The sequence below is a fragment of the Aethalodelphis obliquidens genome, unplaced genomic scaffold (assembly GCF_003676395.1).
Source record: "Aethalodelphis obliquidens isolate GAN/ISIS:26980383/991018 unplaced genomic scaffold, ASM367639v1 scaffold18, whole genome shotgun sequence".
Taxonomy (NCBI): Eukaryota; Metazoa; Chordata; class Mammalia; order Artiodactyla; family Delphinidae; genus Aethalodelphis; species Aethalodelphis obliquidens.
This window is the reverse complement of record NW_020837962.1, coordinates 1361776-1378341: the sequence shown is the minus strand read 5'-3', so window position 1 is coordinate 1378341 and position 16566 is coordinate 1361776. Positions and strand designations below refer to the sequence as shown.

At 42.7% G+C, this 16566-nt stretch overlaps 2 protein-coding genes across 6 annotated transcripts in view; one reads left to right on the top strand and one right to left on the bottom strand.

The window, feature by feature from the left end:
- The window catches only part of PARN (poly(A)-specific ribonuclease), a 167941-nt gene extending 160494 nt beyond the window's left edge, over positions 1 to 7447 (bottom strand). For 3 of the 5 annotated variants that reach the window (XM_027117333.1, XM_027117334.1, XM_027117335.1), the window contains exons 1-5: positions 7316 to 7447; positions 6835 to 6912; positions 3853 to 3932; positions 2987 to 3054; positions 2820 to 2901 (exon numbers count right to left, since the gene is read on the bottom strand). In XM_027117333.1, the coding sequence (XP_026973134.1) occupies positions 2820 to 2901; positions 2987 to 3054; positions 3853 to 3932; positions 6835 to 6912; positions 7316 to 7334 (327 nt within the window). In that variant the 5' untranslated portion in view covers positions 7335 to 7447. The remainder of the gene's footprint in view (positions 1 to 2819; positions 2902 to 2986; positions 3055 to 3852; positions 3933 to 6834; positions 6913 to 7315) is intronic. The other 2 variants (XM_027117331.1, XM_027117332.1) reach the window with 2 other exon arrangements.
- Positions 7448 to 11155: 3708 nt separating this feature from the next.
- Positions 11156 to 16566, top strand: part of BFAR (bifunctional apoptosis regulator) — a 28800-nt gene continuing 23389 nt past the window's right edge. The window contains exon 1 of the mRNA XM_027117330.1: positions 11156 to 11340. The gene's annotated coding sequence lies outside the window, so the exon portion shown is untranslated. The remainder of the gene's footprint in view (positions 11341 to 16566) is intronic.

Here is a 16566-nt window from a genome sequence, read left to right as displayed (position 1 = left end):
AAATCTATTTGTGGTTTACTAACCACTATCTTTGGTTTGTCCTAAATGTACCATTTTCAGGATTCAAAAGATGAGCATGGCTACTTGGGAGGATAATTTGACGCATCTATCAAAATGTTAAATATATAAGCTCTATGAGTCAGCAATTCCCCTTCTAGGAAATCTATAAAAACATTCCTACATATAACCAAGACATGCTGCACACAGATGCTGACTATAGCATTGTTTAAATAGGTAACCACTGGAAAACTTCTAAACTCCAGTTAAATAAATTATAACATATCCATACTATGAAATATGAAGACAGTGTGTTAAGTGGAAAATACAAGTTATATAAAATATGAATATTATGATCCTGTGTATATTAAAAAAAAAAGCTAAAATTATGTATATATATGTAGACATAAGAGTATATGTACATATGGACATAAAAGGAGTGAAATGGGGAAAGAAGTGGCATGGGGAAGACGGGATAAAAAAAGAAACTCGTTCTTTACTCTACAGACAGCAGCAGGGTCTCGATTTTTCATGACCACGTATGTATTTTCTTCCATGAATTCAACTATAGATGTTCAGTCAGAAAAAGGAAGGAGAAGAGAAGAAAAAGAGGAGGTGAAGACAATGCCAATGCCATGCAGTTCTTCTGTCGCCCCACTGGACGGGCACGTGCTCCAGGAGTGTGCCTGGCTCTCAGGTAGCTCGCCCATATCCCGCCCAGTGTGAGCAGCTCACTATGTATACAGATGCTTATTTTTCAAAGAGCATATTAAGTTATTTTGCCCCCAAACTCTCCCTGCTTTAAGGGTAATAAGAGCTTTTCAAGATTGATTTTTGACCAGACACAATTTTCACCCTAGTCGCTGACTCCAGAAGCTAATAAGTTCCTTGTAAGATGCAACCCTGCTGTCACCATAGAATTTTAAAACAAAATCCACCTTAGATGGAGGACAAAAGAAAAAAATTCAAAGACACTATCATTTACCATATCCATACAATTCACAAGTTTACTTACTGAGTCTAAACCTCTTCTCTGCCTTTGCTTTTCCAGAACAGAGAATTGCACCTATTTTTTTTTTTTTGCGCTACACGGGCCTCTCACTGTTGTGGCCTCTCCCGTTGCGGAGCACAGACTCCGGACGCGCAGGCTCAGCGGCCATGGCTCACGGGCCCAGCCACTCCGCGGCATGTGGGATCTTCCCGGACCGGGGCACGAACCCACGTCCCCTGCATCGGCAGGCGGACTCTCAACCACTGCGCCACCAGGGAAACCCGAGAATTGTACCATTTTTATCCCATTGTCCATTTTAGACTTTACTCTCTGGCCTGTCTTCAAGTCTGTGATGTCTTTCTTTGTTTTAAGGAGTGGCTGGCTACTATAACTACCTAAAGTGTTCCAGGTGTAGCCCCAGAATGGCTTTGTACAATGGGTAGGGTTCTTTTGATCTGTTTCCAATTCATTTCCTAGAATAACTGTGTTTGTGTTGGTGTTTTAGAACAAAGCATCATCCCCAAGGTATCTCATTGCCACTGTCTGCATGTTTGATTAACCCCTGGCTAAAGCCATGGAATCCACTTTAAATAATTGTCTTTTCCTGGTACTGTTGGAAAACTACATCCACACAAATTTCCCAACTGAGCCTATTTTTCTCTCAGTGAAAATCTACAAATACTGTTTAATTAAGTATCCTATACTAAGGTGACTGGTAAATAGCTGTTAAATGGTTGCAGGGTAAAGAAATATCAACTATGGTTTATTTGCTAATTTAAGAAAAATTCAGGTTTACAAAACCAAAATTACCTTCTCTTCAGCCCTAGATATACAATTAATGCTCAATTTCATTTGTTTATATCCTGCCTTATTACAGAAAGAACCTGACATGACTCAGTCACTCAGAAGCCTACCCTCCAGGCTTTCTTAACTGCATTACTACTTACATGCAGGAAAAGGGAAAGATGGGAAGACTCAAAGGAACTAATGTTGCTACGGGGAGAGAAGCTCAAGCATAAGATCATGAGGGAGAAAAGGCCAACATTCAGCTTTCATCACATATCCATTCGCTATACACTTATTCACATTCACCTTATCCATTGTATCAGATTATTAAGAGAGCAGAAAGAAAAAAAAAAAAAAAAAAAAAAAAAGAGAGAGGGGAGAACGGGGAAACTGATATTCACTGAGTGTCTACTAGATCAGCTACAACTCCAAACAGGGTGTTCTAAAGGAGAACCTCCTTGTATCCTTACCTTGGCTCGTAAAGTCAGCCCTCTCCTACTCAGGAGGAAACAGTGGTCTTTATCTACCCTCTCTTTCCTAATTGGTGAGCTTGGGAAAAGAAACTGAACATATATAGCTTAGCCCCTTTTGGGCTTTCTCTTTTCAAAGAGGATACACACATACCCGCCTCTTCCAGAAAATAAAGCTCTACCCTTGGAGATGGGTGCAATGAGAATGGGGTGGGAAGAAGCCTGAAGGTCCTGATCTGTAGGTTCAATTCAGGGGTAAGACATTAAAAATCCCCAAAAGAGTCACACTACGAAGCCATGGTCTCAGATTCAGCTTTACTAATGATAAAGCTCACGTTCTCATTTCCATCTGCCTGTCACTTACATCTCATTCCTTAACTCATTCTCAAGTAAAAGGGAAGATGGGAGTGTCATTAATTTACAACCCTAAAACTGAAAGTCAGAGAGGTGAAATGATTTGCCCAAAGTGCAAAGTTAGTAGTAGAACCAAATTTTAGAGAGAATTCTGATTCCACATTTCCACACTGCCTCATCAGCAATTCATAACAGAAAAACAACTCAATTATACTACTAACCTGACAAACAAATTTGACATCCGGTGAAGATCTATTGAAGGGTTTCGGGAAAACATAGAAGTTAAAAGACTTTGTTATATACCTGGGGAAAATAAGATAAAAGGAGACTTAGGGCGTTACATTACGCCATGACAAAAGAATTCCCACCACTCATTAAAACAACCTACTTTGAATCTGTGTAGTCATACTTAAAAGTGCAAAGGCCAAACTGAAACAGCAAAAAGTCCATGGAATGCTGGAAAAGGGAAATAAAATATCTGTCAAAACAGTGCTCTACAGTCGACGTCAGCAACAGTATTCTCAATCAGGTGGGTTTTCTGATTACTTAACTTTGTTCCAATTAGAACAGATTACAGATTATCTATCAGACGCATTATTTTTTTTAACATCTTTATTGGAGTATAGTTGCTTTACAATGGTGTGTTAGTTTCTGCTTTATAACAAAGTGAATCAGTTATACATATACATATGTTCCCATATCTCTACCTTCTTGCGTCTCCCTCCCTCCCACCCTCCCTATCCCACCCCTCTAGGTGGTCACAAAGCACCGAGCTGATCTCCTGGTGCTATGTGGCTGCTTCCCACTAGCTATCTATTTTATGTTTGGTAGTGTGTATATGTCCATGCCACTCTCTCACTTTGTCACAGATTATCCTTCCCCCTCCCCATATCCTCAAGTCCATTCTCTAGTAGGTATCAGATGCATTATTAATTTATATACATTTCTTAATATTTTTCCCAACTTAGGCACCTATCCACCATCCAGAGTGTCATGGTAAACCTATTTCCAAATGATTAAAATAACCACATCACATTTCCTGTAAATCAAATTAACACTGAAAATACTAAACCTTCCCCAAAATGTTTTCCAGCAAACAATTATTTTTGCTGTTGTTTTAAATACCACTAAAATATCATTTTGTAGCTGGGGTTGAGACATTAATGAACAAGTTTAACGATTATATTCCTCTATAATTCAACATATGCAGGACCAACATGGGAAAAAAAATTTTTTTCTAGCACATCCACGTACCTTTTTAAGCTTCTGATACCTTTCTTCCGGAGTGTCAAAACCATTTGTTAATGCGGTGACCGAGGGTCCATCGCTGATTCCTAGATTTTAAGAAATAAAAGTTTGTTTTTTTTTTTTTTGCGGTACGCGGGCCTCTCACCGCTGCGGCCTCTCCCGCCGCGGAGCACAGGCTCCGGACGCGCAGGCTCAGCGGCCATGGCTCACGGGCCCAGCCGCTCCGCGGCACGTGGGATCCTCCCGGACCGGGGCACGAACCCCTGCATCGGCAGGCGGACTCCCAACCACTGCGCCACCAGGGAAGCCCGAAATAAAAGTTTTTAACTTGTTAATAAATGCTAATGGAAAAATGTCAGTCAACTATTCAATGGTGCTATAATTTCATATTTTCATGAATTAAAATTAATTGGAAGTGCTCCTTTCTTCACTTTCTCAAAATTAGCATTAATTTCACTGGCTACCAAGCTAAACTCTATAGTAATGAATTTAGAGATGTGAATGTTTCAATTTGAGAATGGGCAGTTTCAGTGTCTAAAATAGATTTCAAATATAGAAAACACTATAGAGACCTCACCAAAAAACTATTAGAATTAATAAAGGAAGTCAGTAAAGTTGCAGGATACAAAATTAATATACAGAAATCTGTTGTAAATTTCTATACACTAATAACAAACTATGAAAAACAGAAATTAAGAAAACAATCCCATTTACAATTGCATCAAAAAGAATAAAATACCTAGGAATAAATTTAACCAAGAAGGTGAAACACCTGTACTCTGAGAACTATAAGACATTGGTGCAAGAAATTGAAGACAATGGGAATAAATGGAAAGACTGTGCTCACGAATCCAAAGAATTAATACTGTAAAAATGTCCATATTAGCCAAAGCAATCTACAGATTCAAAGCAATCTCTATCAAAATACCCATGGCATTTGTCACAGAACTAGAACAAATAATCCTAAAATTTGTATGGAACCACAAAATACCCCGAACAGCCAAAGCAATCTTGAGATGCCACCTCACGCCTGTCAGAATGGTTATTCTCAAAAACACAAGAAATAACAAGTGTTGGCAAGGTTGTGGAGAAAAGGGAACCATCATGTACTGTTGGTGGGAAGGTCAACTGGTGCAGCCACTATAGAAAACAGTATAAAGCTTCCTCAAAATACTAAAAATAGAACTAACATATGAGCCAACAATTCCACTTATGGATATTTATACGAAAACAAAAATTATTTTTTCTTCAATAATTCTAATTCGAAAAGATATATGCATCCCTATGTCACTACATCATTATTTACATCATTATTTACAATAGAAAAGACATAGAAGCAACCTAATTGTCCAAAGATAGATGAATGGATAATGAAGATGCCATATATACACACACACATATATATATACACACACATACATACATACATATATATACACATACATATATAGAAATATTACTCAGCCATAAAAAATAAAACCTTGCCATCTGCAACATGGATAGACCTAGAAGGTATTATGCTAAGTGAAATAAGTCAGAAAGAGAAAGACAAATACCATATGATTTCACTTATTGGTGAAATCCAAAAAACAAAACAAACAAACAAAACAAAACAAAGACATTCATACAGGGAGTAAACTAATGGTTGCCAGAGGGGAGGGGGTGGGTGGAAAGGCCAAATAGGTGAAGGGGTTTAAGAGATACAAAGTTTCAGTTATAAAATAAATGTCACAGCATAGGGAATAGAGCCAACAATAACTTTGTAGCTAACAGATGGTAACTAGACTTAGCATGGTGATTTCATAGTGTATAAAAATATCAAATCACTATGTTGTACACCTGAAACTGATATAATTGGTCAATTATAATTCAGTAAAAAAAAAATTAGGTTTCAAAACAGTCATGATTTAAGGAAACAATCTCTATGGCTGAGTAAGTTTTGCTGCTTTCAAAGATTAATGCATACTCAGACATCAACAAATACTGATGCGAATTATTGTTAGAGTACAGTCTTGGTCAACAGTTTGGAGTAACATCTACACAACAAAGGTATACTCAAGGTCAAGAGACAATTATTTGCGGTGAAAACTCTTAGCTTTCCAGGGAACTGACTCCAACTAGAAACTGCACACTTAATTAAAGCCAAAGATTACCCGCAGCACGGAGTCCTTTAGAAAGAGGTGAAGTCTTACAAACATGTTAAGCTTGTAGCAAAAGTGTTATCTATACCAAAAGTGGATATCTTTGATCCAAAAGGAGAAAAAGAAAAAATCTTGCAGTTATAACTGTTAGTAAAGTATTAGACACACATGCACACCCATGCCAAGGCAGGCAATGAACACTTCCACTAATGCCTAGAGGAATACCCTCATTTATCTGCAAAAGTCCGACCCTAAAGTCCGTCACAAAGGACAAATATTGTATGATTCCACTTATAGGAAATGTCTAAACTAGTCAAATTCAGAGACAGAAACAGTGGTTGCCAGAGGCAGAGGGGAGAGAGGAGTTGGGAATTATTGTTCAATGGGTAGAGTGTTTCAGTTCTGAAGATGAAAAAGTTCTGGAGATGGATGGTTGGAGATGGATACACAACAATGTGAATGTATTCAATGCCACTGAACTTTAAAACGATCAATTTTATGTTATGTGTATTTCACCACACGTACAAAAAAGCCTGACTCGAACTCCCAAGCTGTCTCACACACATCCAACAGTTTTTAAGCAGCACCAAAACCTTAATTTCTATCTGCAACCCTGAGAGGTCTAACAACCACAAACCCAATCACAAAACCCACCGCACCTCACCTCTTCCGTGCTTTCGAAACGTTTAAGAGGAAACGTGGAGACCCATGCAACTTGCCCAAGGCTACAAACAGGGAGGAGCGGCCAGCAGGCAGAAGTCCGGGGCAAGGGAGCAGGGGGTAGGGGTGCAGGAGTTTTGGCTATGCACTGCAAGGTGCCAGCCTCAAGCTTGCAAGCGAGGGATACCTGAAAACTCCCCATCGATGGCGAAGAAGTCCGCCTCCTCTATGGCTTGGTACACTTTGTGGAGATTACTCTTAAAATCTGTGGAGAAACCGAGAAGAGGCTCAGAACCGGTGGCCTAGCTGCTTGCCCACGGGCTACTAGGTTGGGAAGGAAGGAGGGCCCGGGGAACTCCTACGTCTCCTAGGGCGGAAGGACAGGTCCCTGAGGGGTGCACAGACAGGGGCGGAAAATAAGCCCCGCGGGGACACGAGCCTGAGAGGGATAAGGCCCTGGGGGTGCCCGGGTAAGAAAGACGACAAGGCCCCCAAGGGTGTATGGGCCAGAGAGGAATAAGGCCCCCCAAGAGGCGCAAAATGGGAGCAAACCCCTGAGGGGCTGCCTCTGCCCCAGGCCCCGCCAAGCAGACCGGCCGTGTTCCGGGCCTAGCAGGCCGGGTGAAGGGGGCCGCGGGTACGCGGGGAGGTGCACGGCGGACACGCACTGCTCCTGATTATCTCCATTTTGCAGAGTGGCCAGGCCCGCGGCCCCGTCCGGCCCGCCTCTGCCGTTCCACTCGCGAAGTTCCACCGCCAGCAGCGCAGGCAGCAGCGGCGGCGGAGACCGCGGGGGTGACTTCCGGAAACAGCGCGCGCCGGCGCGCCGTCACGTGTGCCTGCGTCATGGCAGGGGCGGGGCCAAGGCTGGGTTCCTTTCCCGGGACACAGGAGGGGCGTGGCTATCAAAGTCCTTCAAGGCGTGGTCTAACTGGTGAGGACCAGACTTGGACAATTTACTTTATTTATTTATTTTTGGCTGCATTAGGTTTTCGTTGCTGCATGCCGGCTTTTTCCAGTTGCGGGAGCGGGGGCTACTCTGTTGCGGTGCGCGAGCTTCTCATTGCGGTGGCTTCTCTTGTTGCGGAGCATGGGCTCTAGGCACGTGGGCTTCAGTCGTTGTGGCACATGGGCTTAGTAGTTGTGGCACGCGTGCTCTAGAGCACAGGCTCAGTAGTTGTGACGCACAGGCGTAGTTGCTTCGCGGCGTGTGGGATCTTCCCAGATCAGGGCTCGAACCCGTGTCCCCTGCATTGGCAGGTGGATTCTTAACCACTACACCACCAGGGAAGCCCGGGCCATTTACTTCAGAAGTTTGCGTGACATGACATCCATCCAGTTGATGAATATGTATTTCTTGAGTTCCAGTTATGTGCCGGGCACCCTGAAAGGAGTGGGGATACAGTGAGGAATAAAAAAGACAAGCTCCCACTGGAGCTTAACTTGAGGGAAGAGGGGAAAGTCAGGCAGGAATCGAACTTGCCACTTGGAAACCCAAAGTTCGCTGTGAAAAGAAAGAGCAGGGTGCTGCAATAAGAATAATGGAAAAGAGAGTTACTTACAGAGGTGACGGGGAACGCAAACCTGAGACCTTTATCTACTGCACTAGCTACTGGGAGTACTACGGTGGGCAAAACAGATTAGGTCTTGCCTGATGGAGTTTTACGTTGGTTTGTGGTTTGCAGTTGATTCCCAGAGCCTACGACACTGCTGACACGTCGAGATGCTCGATAAACGTGGGTTGAGTGAATGAATTCACCTTGGTCTTTCACGAAAGCCTACTATGAAAGTTGGTTAGAAGATCTGCTTTCAAAGGCTAACTCTGCCATTTATTAGGTCTGGAATTATTCAATCTTCCTAAACCTCGATTTTCTCATCCACTAAATAGGGTTGAGGATCAGTGGTGATAATGTATGTGAATTGTAAAGCACTGTAAGAATAAATGTAAGATATGATCAGTGTTCTGACCTGCTGTCACATTTCCCAGCATTCACACCTTAGGTTTGAGAGAAATACTGAGTATGAACCACTTGTGCTTTTTGAAAAGAAGATAAGCATTTTCTCCCAAAAGAAAATATTAAGAACCCTAAAGAACAAGTAAGAGTGTGACCATATTTTCCCCACCAGGTGCCACAGGTCCATTTTCCTCTACTCATTGAAAGGAAATTTATATATAGTTAATTAGGCCCTCTATTCCTAGTGTGAGCAGCAGAGAGTAAATGTGAAAACCAATATGACAAGTAGTCAAACTTCAAACTTGAAATATCTTTCTGCCTTCTAGTATCAGCTTTAAAAGTCCTAGATGGAAAGTACTGGTCACATATGGCCACTTAAATTTAAATTTTAAGTAATTTAAGTTCAATAAATATCAACTTACTGCAAAGCTACAGTAATCAAAACAGTGTGGTACTGACATAAAGACATAGAGACTAATGAAATAGAGAGCCCCCAAATAATCCCTTGAATAAATGGTCAAATGATTTGCAACAAGGATGCCAAGACCATTCAGTGAGGGAAGGATACTCTTTTCAACAAATGGTGTTAAGAAAACTGAATATCCACATGCAAAAGAATGAAGTTAGAACCTTACCTAACACAGTATAAAAATTAATTCAAAATAAATCAAACATCTAAATGTAAGAGCCAAAACTATAAGGGTTTTAGAAGAAAACATAGGGCAAAAAAGCTTCATGATGTTGGATTAGGCAATGATTTTTTGCTATGACACCAAAAGCATAGGCAACAAAAGAAAAAGTGATGAATGAATTACATCAAAATTAAAAACTTCTGTGCATCAAAGGACACTATCAGGAAGGTGAAGAGGCAACCCACAGAATGGGGAAAAAAACTTGCAAATCATATATCTGATAAAGCGTAAATATCCATAATATATAAAGAACTCCTACCACTCAAAAACACAAAAACAAACAATCCAATTTAAAAAGGACTTAAACATTTCTCCAAAGAAGATATAAATGGCCAACAAGCTAATGAAAAGACGCTCAACATCACAAATGCAAATCCAAACCACAATGAGATATCATTTCATACCTATTAGGTAAGAAATTGGAACTTTGTGCACTGCTAGTGGGAATGTAAAATGGTACAGTCACTATCGAAAACAGTATGGTCCTTTTTTAAAAATTAAAAATAGTATTATAATATAATGCAGCAATTCCACTTCTGGGCATACACCCAAAATAATTGAAAGGAGAGGTTTGAATAGGTATTTGTACACCCATGTTCATAGCAGCATAATTCACAATAGCCAAAAAGTGGAAACAACCCAAGCATCTATCATCAGATGAATGGATAAACAAAATGTCACGTATACCAACAATGGAATTTTATTCTGCCTTTAAATGGAGGGAAATTCTGACACATGCTACAAAGTAGATGAACCTGGAGGACATTTGCTAACTGAAATAAGCCAGTCACAACAAGACAAACACTATATGATTCCACTTATATGTGGTACCTAGAGTAGTCAAATTCTTTTTTTTTTTTTTTTTTCTGCGGTACACGGGCCTCTCACTGTTGCGGCCTCTCCCGTTGCGAAGCACAGGCTCCGGACGCGCAGGCTCAGCGGCCATGGCTCACGGGCCCAGCCGCTCCGCGGCGTGTGGGATCTTCCCGGACTGGGGCACGAACCCGTGTCCCCTGCATCGGCAGGCGGACTCTCAACCACTAGCGCCACCAGGGAAGCCCCGAGTAGTCAAATTCTTTAACAGAAAGTAGAATGGTGGTTACCAGAGGCTGGGGAAGGAACTATTGGTAACTGTTGAATGGGTATGGACTTTCAGTTTGGGAAGATGATAAAGTCCTGGATGGTGGTGATGACTGCACAATGTGGATACAGTTAGTGCCACTGAACTGCACACTTGAAAATGGTTAAAATGGTAAATTTTGTTACGTATCTTTCACGGCAATTTTTTTAAAATATGCTGATACCTATTGCTAGACTATCCTCCAGAAAATGAGTCATACACTCCTGGCACTAGCACAGAACATTACCAATCTTTTTACTCTTTGCCCATTTGATTGCTAGGGAAAAAAAATCATCCCAAATTATCGATTTAACAATCTCCAGGCCAGTGATTTAAAACAGGTAATCCTCATGAATTCTTAACGAACCAAGACGCTGGGAAAAAAACAAAAAAAACCAAAAACGTGGTGATAAGAAAGTCATGTTAATTCCGATTCTTCTTAATACTGCAAATGGAAATCTAGCCATGGTTCTCTGATTTTCTGCATAAAATGTAAAGGCAAAAAAAAATTGTGGCGAGTACAGTACGGTCTTGTAATATAATTTTAATTTCCGGGCAAAGCTGTTTCCTGCAGATACAATAACAGCCACTCTGGAGGATCAAATAGACACAACAGCCTCACCTTCTCAGTGTAAAGCCCTGGCTCAAGGTCTGTGCGTCCAAGAGTAAGGGGAGGGACCGGCGGTAGTACGCCTGCGCGGACCTCCCCGGCCCAAGAGTGGCCTCTCTAGGCAGCGGGGAGGGCGCGGGGTCGAGGGGGTTAGGGAACGAGCGCAGCCTCTCCTCTATGGTCGCGGGCCGGGGGCACTCTCCTCCGCAGTCAGGCCTAGGTTATTTCCGGAAGTGCAGCCGTTATCTCTTCCTTTGCTTACGCTGGGTTCCAGGCGGGCGTCGATGGCCAGTTCGGCCCCCGGATGAGCGCGGCGGTAAGCAGCGGTTTGGCGGAGGATGGCCAGGGGCCGGCCCGGGCTCGATTTGGGGGCGGGGTGTGGATCGCGGATGTGTAGGACGGACTCCGAGGGGTGCACGGGCTTTCTCCTCCCAGGCCCCGGTCCTGAGCAGCCGCGGTCCTGGCCTCGGGGAGTGGACTCCCGCTTGGCCAGCTTCTCCATCCCTTCCCGAGAGCCCACCTCGGAACGGCCGGTCTGTTGGCCTCACCTGTGTCCCCTCCAGGGTCAGAGTCCGAGCCTGTAGTTCCGGGATCTCCCTAGGGCGAGAGGGAGGGGACGTCGCTTCCACATACCTTGGAGGGAGACGACGGGGCGCCCGCCCCCGGGAGCGCGGGTCGCAGCCTACGACAGCGCGTACAGAATTGACCAGGCTTCTGATAGACGCCAGACTGGGCTTCAGGTCTGACTGGCCGGGCACGTTCCGGCCCCAAGGCTGAACGATTGCTCTAGTTTTAAAAGAGGGTAACGGACGCACAGAAAGGGCAAAGTGAAATCCCGGAGTCGCAGCCCCAGCTCTTGTGATTCTGAGTTCACGGCTCAGAAATCTGGACTTATGCAAAAGGGAGTTTTCTTTAAAAAAAAAAAAAAGGCAAAAGAGAGGACATGTCAAGCTGGGGATCTTTGGCGGGCAGAAGGCGGCCCCCCAACTTTGGTGGGGAGGAGGAAGAGCCAGGTGCTGTCATGGTCTGAACAGTCCCCGTTGGGTCCTCCCCACCCAAGCCCGTTTGTCGGTCCTTTGTAGGTGGTCTTGATGTCACTCTCTGAAACGTCAATAGAAAGGAGTTTTGCTGTCTTCCCTGGACGCACCCCAGAGCTGACGCAGAGTGCACGTGTGGGTTGGGTTGTTTTGTTTGTTTTTGTCACAGCTATTTTGTAAACAAGCCAGCCTAGGGATATACAAACCCATATCTCCATAAACTTGATGGAAAAATTGTGCTTCTCCAGGGCAGTTCTGTCTTTTTTTTTTTTTAAGCTGCAGTATTTGGCACTGGTACTATCTACATAGCTGGCACTAAATAAATACCACTATTAATAATTCTATTAATAATACCAATCACTCATACAGCAGACTTTTTGAATATCTATAGATAGAATTTGTCATTTAAGCCTCCTTCAAAGGAGGTGTTATTATCCTGAACTTATAAATGGGAAATAGGAGGCTCAGAGCAGATAAATGTGATCTGGTTTGGAACCCAGGTCTGTCTAACCTTTAAGACCATACTGTTTCAGCCTCTCCAGGGAAATCATAGTCTAGGAGATAAGAAAACATGCACAAATAAAAGTTACACTAGTGCACAGAGGCAGGAAGGATTAATTTGGGTTATGAGGGGAGTTAGTTATTAAAGATTTTCCAGTGACAGTTGAATTGGGTCTTGTCAGTTGGACACTTTTGACCCATAGATGGTGTGGCGCTGTGTTACAGATGGAGGGAACAGGGTGATATGAAAAAATGCCCAAGGAGCAGGAACTAATAAGTGGGACTAGAGTATAATGTGTGAGTAGGTGAAGAGGAGGAGGTAATCAGGATAATAGTAATATCTAACACTTATTTTGCACTTACTATGTGCCAGGCACTATTCTTAGTGCTGTGCATGCATTAATTCATTTAATCCTGCCAACAACCCTATCAGACAGGTCCTATTCATATCCCCATTTTACAGATGAAGAACCTGAGGCACAGAGAGGTTAAGTGACTTGCCTGAGGTCACGCAACTAATAATTGCAGGCTTTGGGATTTGAATTCAGGCATTCTGGCCCCAGAGTTTGTGCTCTTAGTTTAAAAGTTATGTTGATTGCAGGGGGGCCATAAAGATTCTTAAATGACAAGCTTATGACCATGGGTTTTATAGCCTCACAGTTGGGAAGGTTTTGAGCAAAGGAAGGACTTGATCAGAATTTTGCTCCAGGAGGATGATTCAGACAGTGGCGAGAGGAGGGACTAGAGAGAAGAGGAAATGAGATTGGAAGTGTTATTTAGACTTGATTTTGTTAATATCTCACCTGTACCTTGTGTGACACATATACTTAGGTATCTCAGTGTTTATTGGTATGTAACAGCTCTCTAGTTCCCAAACATCCATGTACACAAGAATATTCTAAGGGGCTTGTTTAAAATGAACATTCTTGGGCCTCTCTGCCAAATATCTTTGAGTTCACCAAACTTCCCAGGTGATTCTGATGGAAGTTCTAAGAAACTTCTGTGAAAGAAGTCAAAGATTTGTGGATTTGATTTTCAGCTACAAATATCTAGAACTCAGCTTTGTGCCAGTAGCTCTCAGGTACAATGATAGAATTCTCTGGCTTGGTTCCTGACCTTCAGGAGCTCAGAATTTGGTCAGAGAGGCACTCAACCATCAGTGTGCAAGTCCTGAAAAGGATTCGTTAGTTTAGAATGTGTGAATTGTAACGGAATAGTTTAAAAACAGATAGCTAAGGTATGGGTTACTGGTAACTACCAGTAGTTTTTGATCACTTTCTGAGTCATTAGGTATCTCCAGTGTTTCATACAAGATAGGTCGTTGAATATATGCCACAGAGCAGACACGAAAGAGGAGAGACCAGGACACGCTTCCCTGTGTGCACTTATCTTGCCCACCACCACTCACAGGCAGTAAATCACAGGGTCTCAAATTGCAGGCAGCTCAGTGTCCAGTGAGCTAGCTAGCTGCCTTTGCCCTAGTGATTTCTGACCCTGTCTAGAAAGAAAATCTGTCTATTTGGAGTTGGAAAAACACAAAGTTTTATGCAGGAAGAGCCTGGAAATGCTTCTCTTATGTTAATGAAAGCCAGTTTCCGCCACCTCCAAGAAGTACATACCATGTTCTGTTTTATTTGCTGTTTCTGACCTTTGCCTTGCTTAGATTTGGACACATTTCTTTTTATCTCATAATCACTAGAAATGGGTGGTCCCTCTTTGGACATTTGATAATGTCTGTAGCGTTCTGCTAGTGTTTATAGTGGTGTCCCGGGGTGGACTGGGGAGAGTGCCAGAAATTGGGATTCACCCAAGCACCCTCACCCCTATTTCTCTTATGAATATTTCTGCTTATTTATCTCATATGAGGAACAGCATGCTCACCCTAAGAGCCACAAGCTGGAGTCACATGTTCCAAAATGCAGTGGTGTCAGATTCTAGTTTGGATTTCTCAGCTTCGCAGCGGCCCCTCTATGATGTGACATAGACCAACGTAGTGTTACGAGGACAGGCTTAATGTCAGACCGTCATTTAAAACGTGGCTCTGAATTTCCTGGTGGTCCAGGGCTTAAGACCCCACGCTTCCATTGCAGGGGTCATGGGTCCAATCCCTGGTTGGGGATCCCGCATGCTGCACAGCATGGCCAAAAAGAAGAAAAAATTGTGTTGTTGTTGTTTAAAAAAACAAACAAAACCTGGCTCTGCCCTATACTAATTAGGTCTCCATTTTCTCATCAGTAAAATGGAGATGATAGTAATAATTATCCCATAAGATTGTTGTCCCTCTCACATTATATAAGGGCTCAGTAAATATCAGCAATTGTAATTATTCTCTGTTGTCGGGTAATACGTAATGAGAAGAAATAAACTAACTAGAGACCCATCTAAAGCCAAAATCTTTTCATTGTTTTTTTTTGGCGGTACGCGGGCCTCTCACTGTTGTGGCCTCTCCCGTTGCGGAGCACAGGCTCCGGACGCGCAGGCTCAGCGGCCATGGCTCACGGGCCCAGCCTCTCTGCGGCATGTGGGATCTTCCCGGACCAGGGCACGAACCCGTATCCCCTGCATCGGCAGGCGGACTCTCAACCACCGCGCCACCAGGGAAGCCCAAATCTTTTTATTCTTGCAGTGAACCTGGTAAGAAGTGATTGAGATCATATTTTTCAGGCCGGAATCCCAATAAATTAGCTCTTCAAAGGATTATTCCTAAAACGTTAGGTATGTATTTTAGTCACAATCAGTGTTTTGTTGAGTGAAGAGGTAGAACCATAATTATATAACACTGAACCAAACAGCTTGATAATTACACTTTCTAAAGAGTTAACAGTCATCACATAGTGAAGTCTTCAGAAGCTAAGGTATAAAAATTCTTAAACTCAGAATTAATGCAATCTTCTTTGATAAACTCAATAAAAATTATTATATTAATTTTCTTAAATGTGAGTTGAGTGATTAAACAATGAAATAGGTTACAGCAGTGCCCCTGCCGCCTCCTGGAGAATAACCCTCTGGATAAATCCACAGAGAAGCACTTGACCAACAACTTTCCTTCCAGGGACAAAATAGCCAAATTCATTCTAGGGTCTTCAGTTACATAGAATTATTGGGACAGTATATGTGTCCCAGCCCTTTTTTTTTTCCATGGCTTTTCAGATAACTATACCATGTCAGTTAGGTATTTCTTTGGGAGAACATACATAGGGTCGTGGTGATAGATATCTTGTGATAATTGTTTCCTATCAGTTGTGCCAACAGACCTAACCCGTGAACATTCTAGAAAAAGTCATCTGTACAGTTTGTTCATATGTGCATATTCATGTCATATTTCACATGTTAATGCTTTCTAAGATTTTATGCCATTTCTTGACATTGCCACTTTAGAGATGGTGTGCTCCTCTGGAAGTAATATCTCCCCAGGTGTTTTAGAAGTTACATCGTCGGGAATTCCCTGGCGGTCCAGTGGTGAGGACTCCACGCTTCCACTGCAGGGGGCACAGGTTCAATCACTGGTCGGGGAACTAAGATCCCACATGCTGTGTGGCGCAGCCAAAAAAATAAAAGTGTCCATGTCTCTTGCAATAAAAGCAAATGGTCATTTCAGTAAATAAATAAGTAAATGTTACATGGTAGAGGAAGTTGTTGGTTATGGGGCATGGGCATGAGAACCACCCGCTTAGGGATTCGTTACTTGTATGGATTGGGAAATGTCACCCACTGGAACGTGCTGTGGAAGAAGGGACCACGTTTATCGAGCACTTCCTGTGTGCTGTGCTCTTAATGCTCAGGACAGTCCTGTGAGATCAGGAGCAGTAACCCCATTGCTTATATATGCTGATGTGAGCCTTGGAGAGAATGAATAACTTGCCTGTGATCTCACAGCTCGTAGTGAAGCTGGGAATCAGAACCTGTCTTCTGATTTTAAAACTGAGATGCATTACACTGTCTCTCAGAACCAGGAAGTAAGTAATAGGTCCAAAAAATTAAAATAAGTGTTTTAAAGGCCTCTA